Source organism: Hyalella azteca, unplaced genomic scaffold, assembly GCF_000764305.2.
Source record: "Hyalella azteca isolate HAZT.00-mixed unplaced genomic scaffold, Hazt_2.0.2 contig456, whole genome shotgun sequence".
In the NCBI taxonomy this organism is placed as follows: Eukaryota; Metazoa; Arthropoda; class Malacostraca; order Amphipoda; family Hyalellidae; genus Hyalella; species Hyalella azteca.
Genome location: NW_025930806.1, coordinates 24,315 through 33,682, shown reverse-complemented (window position 1 = coordinate 33,682; position 9,368 = coordinate 24,315). Strand labels below are relative to the sequence as shown.

The window sequence follows — 9,368 nt, the reverse complement described above, 5'->3', positions numbered from 1 at the left end:
TGTGATGAGGTAGATGTGTGATGAGGTAGATGTGTGATGAGGTAGATGTGTGATGAGGTAGATGTGTGATGAGGTAGATGTGTGATGAGGTAGATGTGTGATGAGCTAGAAAGGGACCGGGGTAGTGTAAGATGGGTGTAGGTTGGTCAGAGAAGTGTGGTGGTTCAAAGGAAGTGGGATTTGGTAGTATTGGCATGTGGCTTAGTCACAGAAGGTGAAAGGATGTACATTAAACTATTTCATTATTATTAAACTTAACTACTAAACTAAACTATTTTTTTAAACTCAAGGACACGGGGCGGCCCACGGTGATATTCAAATTTATTAGTTTATTATCAATGATCCTCCAATCGAAAATGCCTGTGTCACACTTCCATGAATTCGGCAACATTCAATTAAGTCTCTACGATAAAAGTTTCTTCACATTTCAATATACATGTTGAGAGTTAATTCAATAGTAACTGGGTGATTAAATGAGAAACCCCAACAAAAAAGGGCGCAAATCCAAAGTTCCCTCAATCAGAACAAGGACAGGCTCTAATCAGAAGCTGGGGCGACCCTAAAATAAACGCTACCCAGTAAAAATTTTCAGACGCAGCAGCTTCTGATATGGATTACCAGAAGCTGGGGCGACCCTAAAATCCCCCTGGGGCGACCCTGCGAACAAAAGCCTACCTTCCTGACGCCGTGGATGAGCATCGACGAGGTGATCACGCTCAGGATGGCAAGCACCAGCAGCACCAGCACCGCCACCTTCACTGTAGGGTTACCAACGTTACTCTGACTGTTACCAGCTTAACTATAACTGTTTCAGTGTCACTGATAATTCACCTAATTATGATTAGCATCAAATCACTCCAGCATTCCGCCATCACACGGGTTACCTAAATACTGCAGCTCACTTCCGATGATTCAGATTAGCTAAATTTTCTTTGACCACCTTCATTATTCTCGATTATTTACATCACCAATGATTATATCCATTTTATAAATAATCTAAATTTCCCACTCATTCTCGACACTACTTCGTCGATGTTCGTAGAGCCGTGAAAATATTTTGATTAATTGATGAAATTCTATGCCTAATGGCAGTAATCCAGCTTTCAGCTTGTTCGAAATCGGACCATTGTGTAACCCCAGATTTAGAAATTGTTTCATTGTGGTTTATGCTATATGAAATAGGTATATTTAGGTAAATGTTTCGTCTTGTACAGTAGGTCTCAGCCCTAGCTAGGACCTTAAGGAATTGTTCATGATAGGCACCGGGCAAGTTATTCAGTAACGTACATATATTTAGGGTATTAATCGTGACGTGCATACGTTTAGAATTAATGCTTAAATAGTACCCTGATTCATCATTGAGAAGTGGTCTACAGTTGGCTTGGTATATTGTATTGTACATTTTACCTTCTTCACTCTGCAGAACTAAATCGAAATGATAAATTCCTCGTGCTTCATAATTCTTTTTCATTTCGATCATCTGACTTAACGCATTATCTTAGAAACGTTATTTTCGCCACAAGTCTGCGCCCATCGTCCAATCGAACAAACCTCGTTATGATAATAACCTCATGATATGATAATAACCTCATGATATGATAATAACCTCATGATATGATTCGCAGCCTCACCAGCCATGACACTTGACTTAAGGACCTCCAAGGCCTCCTTGATGTTCTCCACGGACGCGTCGGTGCCGTTCCTGAACTCGGCCGAGTCCTCATAGTCGTCGGAGCCGTGCTCATGAGCACCGTGATCGTGAGCACCGTGGTCGTGAGCGTCGTGTGAGCCGTCTTGGACCTGATGAGCGCCCTCAAGGAGCGCAGTCTCAAGCATGGCCAGAACCTGCGGCAGCAGGTCTATCACCCACAGCATCAGCGTTACCACCGTCAGCATCAGGCTGTTGAGGAGGGCGCTCACCTGTGGGGCAGGGTTGTAGAGTTACACTGCAACGCATTAGTTGGGTTATAAGGTTGTGCCTCACATTGAGCAAGTGGAAAGGTGTTTTAAAAAACCTCACATGGTCCCTACCATCCCAACATCATTGTCAGCTTATATTACAACGCCCCGCTTTCCGTCTTATCCTTCCCCGAACCAACGGGCGCGCTTCAAACTTGATGCCTCAATGAACCCTAGAAGCTGCAATGTTACTGCAATGATACCTCATTCATAAAACTAATACTAGAGGGCTACAAAAATAGCCCGAAGGTAGTGTGGAGGTGAAGATTGGGGCTCTGGTATGGGGAGAGGTATGGATAGGTGTTGTCTTCCATCTCTGGACGGCCTGTAAAGCTAGTCGCTTAATTGTTCTCTTGGTTATTTGATTAGTTTCTATAGGGGTTGCTGCATTATTTCAAAATTGCTGACGGTGGCTCAAACAATAGTCTTCATGCTACGGTCGTGGCAACAGGAGTGCGTTTATTTCTAGTTTCGTTATAGGAATGCGAGACGTCGGTGCATTTATGCACCAACGTGATTTGCAGACGACACCAGCTAACTCATTGAAGGTCTGTCTGTCATCGTCGCTTCTGATGCAACAGACTCCCGTGGAGCAGGAATACCTTCAGGCTTGGGCCTACTCACGGCCGAAATTTTATAGTAGACCTATTTCTAAACCGGCTTTGTTCCTTGAAAAGCAGACCAGTGAGGTAAGAGTCTGTTTACAGTCATTGTCATACGGTCGGTCAGTCAGGTGATTTATATCGTATATGTTTCGTATACCGTATACGTACATGTAAAAGTCTGATTTGTTTATAGATATTGTAATAATGCTTGTTTCCATCCGTAGAGAAGCTCTTAGTTCCAATCTCGCTCGAGACTATTTTCCTTTACCACTATTCTCAACATTGCGATTCTCAGATATAGAAAAATAGGTGCCGGGATCTAGCCATGGTTTCAATAAATGTGATAGCTTTTATTCCAATCGTATTTATACCAGCCAGTTGGCCAGTTTAATAGAAGTATGATAGATAGCCCGCAACATTGTCTGTACTTGATGGTTTGGTCAATTGTTGCAGCTTCTGTCTGTTGTTGCAGCTACTGTCAGCTGTTGCAGCTTCTGTCTGTTGTTGCAGCTACTGTCAGCTGTTGCAGCTACTGTCAGCTGTTGCAGCTACTGTCAGCTGTTGCAGCTACTGTCAGCTGTTGCAGCTACTGTCAGCTGTTGCAGTTTCCGTCTACTGTTGCAGCTTCCGTCTACTGTTGCAGTTTCCGTCTACTGTTGCAGCTTCCGTCTACTGTTGCAGTTTCCGTCTACTGTTGCAGCTTCCGTCTACTGTGACCGTCTGTTATCTGGGATACGGTGCGGCTGGCAGCGGTCACGCGTCACAAAGACGGATAAAGAACTTTCCCCGTCTAGCATGACACGCACGAGTAGACGGAGAGACGGGGGAGATTGTGTCGGGGACAGGCGGTAGTGACAGATGAACAGGTAACAGGTAGACGGAAGAGTGACAGCTACGTGATTCTGTCACCCATATCGTGACAGACTCGTGACTGTGACAGACTCGTGACGGTGACAGACTCGAGACTGTAACAGGCTCGTGACTGTGACAGACTCGTGGCTGTGACAGACTCGTGGCTGTGACAGACTCGTGGCTGTGACAGACTCGTGGCTGTGACAGACTCGTGACTGTGACAGACTCGTGACTGTGACAGACTCGTGACTGTGACAGACTCGTGGCTGTGACAGACTCGCGGCTGTGACAGACTAGTGACTGTGACAGACTAGTGACTGTGACAGACTAGTGACTGTGACAGACTCGTGGTGACTGTGACAGACTCGTGACTGTGACAGACTCGTGGCTGTGACAGACTCGTGACTGTGACAGACTAGTGACTGTGACAGACTCGTGGTGACTCGTGGCTGTGACAGACTAGTGACTGTGACAGACTAGTGACTGTGACAGACTCGTGGCTGTGACAGACTCGTGGCTGTGACAGACTAGTGACAGTGACAGACTCGTGGCTGTGACAGACTAGTGACTGTGACAGGCTCGAGACTGTGACAGACTAGTGACTGTGACAGACTCGTGGCTGTGACAGACTACTGACTGTGACAGACTCGTGACTGTGACAGACTCGTGACTGTGACAGACTCGTGGCTGTGACAGACTCGTGACTGTGACAAACTCGTGACTGTGACAGACTCGTGACTGTGACAAACTCGTGACTGTAACAAGCTCGTGACTGTGACAGACTCGTGGCTGTGACAGACTCGTGGTTATAACAGACTCGTGGCTGTGACAGACAGCAGACTCGTGACTGTGACAGACTCGTGGTTATAACAGACTCGTGGCTGTGACAGACTCGTGGTTATAACAGACTCGTGACAGACTAATGTCACAAGTCTTAACGTAGCTTCTCTACCAACGTCATCCCGGCGTAACCGCGTGTCTGTGTTGGTTGCAACAAACAAACGAAAGCTTCAGCTGCTCAAACACAACAGCACCTGTGGCACACGCACTGCTGCTGTTAGTGCTGCTGCTGCCGCCGCTTGCTGCTGTTAGTGCGGTTGCCGTTTGCTGCTGCTGCTGCTGTTAGTGCTGCTGCTGTTAGTGCTGCCGTTTGTTGCAACTGCAGTTAGTTCTGCTGCTGCCGCAGGTTGCTGCTGTTAGTGCGGTTGCTAATTGCTGCTGCTGCATTTAGTGCTGCTGCTGCAGTTAGTGCTGCTGCAGCTCTTATTGCTGCTGCCCCGTGACCCCACACCTCGCAGTTATCAACTAATTGCGATGTTAATGAGGCGTAGAACGAGCACTGTGCAGTACATTTATTGGGGAGGGGGGTAGGTGAGGGAGGGGGCACCCCCCCCCCCCCATCAATCAATGATCATCAATTATTTCAACCTAGTGCCACTGCTCCCAACTTCCCCCCCCCGTGATATTTACAGCATTGACCCCCACGCGGGGGGTGAGGGGCTTTTACTTCCTTAATTCTAGCTAGCATGTAAATGAGGGTATCTCGCTAGGAAGTATTGCTGGGGGGTACGTGGGGTATCTAATGAGGGAGGGGGTTAGTGGGTATCTTGCTAGGGGATAAGTGGGTATCTTGCTAGTGCTAGGGGTAAGTGAATTAACTTGCTAGGGGGTAAGTGAGGTATCTTTCTGGGGGGTAAGTGGGTATCTCGCTAGGAGGTATTGCTGGGGGGGTGGTAAGTGGGGTATCTAGTGGAGGAGGTCAGTGGGTATCTCGCTGCAGGGTAAGTAGCAGTAGGTATCTTGTCAGGGATTAAGTGAGTTAGCAAGTTGAGTACAGCACGGCCCACCGGTGGTTTGCAGGGTCTTTTTTCCGGACAAATTCCGCGATTTAGTTTTTTCCAACTGCGTTGTAGGGAAAAATTTATAATGTCGGTACTTCGTAATTAAATTTTGAAAAGTACGAAAAAAACTAAAATTTAATTTTGCACCGGAATTTACAAATTTACTCGTAAATATTGAATAATAGGCCTTTTTTGTCAGCGGACTTGGCCATTTTTAGGCCACCTGTCAACCCCGGTACTAGTAGGTAAAAGGGAGGAGGAACAGCAACAACAACGGGCACAATCGCCACAACAAAGAAGCAACAACAGCAAGAACAAATGCAAAAAAATCCCAGAAACAACAACAATAACAAACGGAAACAGGCCAAAAATCATAATAACAACTTCAAAACAACGACAGGAAAAGCATCAACACAACAGCAGCAACAACACAACAGCAACAACAACAACAACACAACAGCATCATCAACAACACAACAACAACACAACAGCAGCAGAACGAACAACAGCAGCAACAACAACACAACAGCATCACAACAGCACAACAGCAACAGAACGAACAACAGCAGTAACAACGGCACAACAGCAGCAGAACGAACAACAGCAGCAACAGCAACACAACAACAGCAGCAACAACAGCAACAACAACAACAGCACAACGGCATCATGGCGCCCATTGTCTGGTGGCGTATTGTGTTCCTCTGGCCACCGCGTCGCGCTCTGTCCCGCAGACCCTGCGTGTGTCCCGCAGACCCTGCGTGTGTCCCGCAGACCCTGCGTGTGTCCCGCAGACCCTGCATGTGTCCCGCAGGCCCTGAGTGTGTCCCGCAGACCCTGCGTGTGTCTCGCAGACCCTGCGTGTGTCTCGCANCTCACCACCCTATTTACACCATCTTTGCTCACCACCCTATTTACACCATCTTTGTTCACCACCCTATTTACACCATCTTTGCTCACCACCCTATTTACACCATCTTTGCTCACCACCCTATTTACACCATCTTTGTTCACCACCCTATTTACACCATCTTTGCTCACCACCCTATTTACACCATCTTTGCTCACCACCCTATTTACACCATCTTTGTTCACCACCCTATTTACACCATCTTTGCTCACCACCCTATTTACACCATCTTTGCTCACCACCCTATTTACACCATCTTAATTTGCTCACCACCCTATTTATACCATCTTTGCTCACCACCCTATTTATACTATCTTTGTTCACCACCCTTTATACACCGCCTATGTTCGCCACCCTTTTTACACCGCCTTTGTTCGCCACCCTTTTTACACCACTTCTGTTCAATACCCTTTCAACACCTACTTTGTCTACCCCCCCTTTTCTACACCGTTGTTCCCTGTTCCCCAAACGAGGGGTTAGGGAGCATCCACCCCCAGCCCATACGGGAGAGGGGGGCGGCGAAGAATTTGTTTTAGGAGCAAACCGAGCAACGTAACGAAAATAGACTGCCGCCCCCCCTCCCTGTGAGCCTTCCTCCTCCAACCCTCATGTCAGGGATCAGAACCCTGCCCAGCAACCCTCATGTCAGGGATCAGAACATTGCCCCACCAACCCTCATGTCAGGGATCAGAATCCTGCCCCACCACCCCTCATGTCAGGGATCAGAACCCCGCCTCACCAACCCTCATGTCAGGGATCAGAACCCTGCTCCACCAACCCTCATGTCAGGGATCAGAACCCTGCCCCACCAACCCTCATGTCAGGGATCAGAACCCTGCNTCTTTGCATGAAATTGAGCCTCTGGTAGACTGCTCTGATCTTAAAACTGAGCGAGTAGTGCAATATAGACTGCATATATATATAACTTACAGAGATTGAAATGCCCCCTCCCTTCCCCCCATAAGGGGGGGAAGGGAGGGGGCATTTTTTTAAAGCATTTTTCATATTCGGCCGTGTCTGTCCCGAACGTATCAGGTACCAATTACGCACGCCCCACGATCGCCCCAAGCTCGATGAGTAGTTACACAAGATTCCATTTCGGCGCTTATTTTGCTACGGCAACCGGAACCTAAAGCGGACATAGAGCTTCTAATTTACCCTGTCATAAGAATTTGGGGCGTCCGTGTGCCAGCAGCTGACAGGTCTTCGAATTTCGATAGGGCCTGCCCAACCAACCCTCATGTCAGGGATCAGAACCCTGCCCCACCAACCCTCATGTCAAGGATCAGAACCCTGCCCCACCAACCCTCATATCAGGGATCAGAACCCTGCTCTACCAACCCTCATGTCAGGGATCAGAACCCTGCTCTACCAACCCTCATGTCAGGTATCAGAACCCTGCCCCACCAACCCTCATGTCAGGGATCAGAACCCTGCCCCACCAACCCTCATGTCAGGGATCAGAACCCTGCCCCACCAACCCTCATGTCAGGGATCAGAACCCTGCTCTACCAACCCCCATGCCTTATTTCAGAACCCTGCCTCTCGCAATGCACTGCATACAACATTCTCAATTATGAAGAGGTTTAGGAGACCACATAATGCAGTTAAGGGGAGCCTATTGAGGAGTCGGCTACTCAGTCGCTCAAGAAGTCGGTGATTTCCATTATGATTGATCTCGTCATTCAGTCGCTAACTTAAATTATTTACTAATTACTCACCAATTAATTCGTTAATTACTCTCCAATCAAGTGACTAATTACTCAATAATTGAAGGGATCAGCTTGAAGACTCACCAGATAGATGACGCCGATGATCTTGCTGCCGGTCTGCAAAAAAGACAAGAGCGTTAGGAACGTATGACAAAGTAAGGTCAAATCTCTAACATAGTTAAGAACCGCTCCAGCTTCTGATTACAGTCGCTCCAGCTTCTGGTTACAGTCGCTCCAGCTTCTGCTTTGAGCCGCCTCAGCTTCTGGTTACAGTCGCTCCAGCTTCTGGTTACAGTCGCTCCAGCTTCTGGTTACAGTCGCTCCAGCTTCTGCTTTGAGCCGCCTCAGCTTCTGGTTACGAGCATCAGAAGAGGTAACGGCTCCGTATTTTTTGGGGGAAAGTTCATCATAGCGAGAGTAACGATGCAAAACGGAAAAGTATAACTGTAAATTGTCAGTTCGGTTTAAAATTCTCGCGTGAAATGATGTAAAACGGAGGCTCGTCATTTCAATACAAAGTGCTGAAGTAAATACTGTTGTGTTACGGAGGCTTGTCAGTTCACTTAACGAGCAAACAAAATTTGGGGCCACGTCAGCGTCTTATTCCGTAATCAGAAGCTGGTGCAGCTCTCAATTTGGTTTAGAATGAAGCGTGCATAAGCGTGCACAATGGTGTTTTTACTGTCAAGATTTTAGTGTTGCGTACATCAGATACGCTCTTATGCGTAGTAGAGACAGGAGCAGATACACATGCACTAATTATGCTTACAATTATGTTCACACACACAGAATACGCGTACAAATGTGCACACGCACAGAATACGCGTATAAATGTGCACACGCACAGAATACGCGTACAAATGTGCACACGCACAGAATACGCGTACAAATGTGCACACACGCACAGAATACGCATACAAACACGCACTCAAAATGCATCATGCCCCACTAATCATACGCACTCCAAGCACACGGAACTAATCAAGCGCTGCCGGATTAATTGTGTGGCTAGCGTGACAAGCCGGCGTATACACGCGCCGTGCGTATCGACCGCTTACGCATTCGTGCGTAACTTAGTGAAAAGTAGATACGCTAACCCTTGTGGCAACTTTTGTGGCAACTCTTGCCGCGTGTGGCGATTCTAGTCGTGTGTGGCATGGCAACAAATACCGCGTGTGGCAACTCACGCCATGTGTGGCAGCTGGGGCGTATTTCTGGGCGTTGTGGTCCCAGGCCGCACGCACCACGCACCGCAGCTGCACGTTGCACATGAGGTACATGCTGTGTGTGGTCCGTGGGGTACATGCCGCGTGTGGTCCGTGTGGTACATGCCGCGTGTGGTCTGTGTGGTCCGTGTGGTACATGCCACGTGTGGTCCGTGAGGTACATGCCACGTGTGGTCCGTGTGGTACATGCCGTGTGTGGTCCGTGTGGTACATGCCGCGTGTGGTCCGTGTGGTACATGCCGCGTGTGGTCCGTGTGGTACATGCC

General features: G+C 48.0%; 1 protein-coding gene across 1 annotated transcript in view; it reads right to left on the bottom strand.

The window, feature by feature from the left end:
- Nucleotides 1-675: 675 nt before the first annotated feature.
- LOC108673266 overlaps nt 676-9,368 on the bottom strand; it is a gene marked incomplete at its 3' end in the record, with an annotated part of 9,872 nt that continues 1,179 nt past the window's right edge. The window contains 3 exon segments of the mRNA XM_018161070.2: nt 676-758; nt 1,632-1,920; nt 7,961-7,993. Of these exon segments, the coding sequence (XP_018016559.1) occupies nt 676-758; nt 1,632-1,920; nt 7,961-7,993 (405 nt within the window).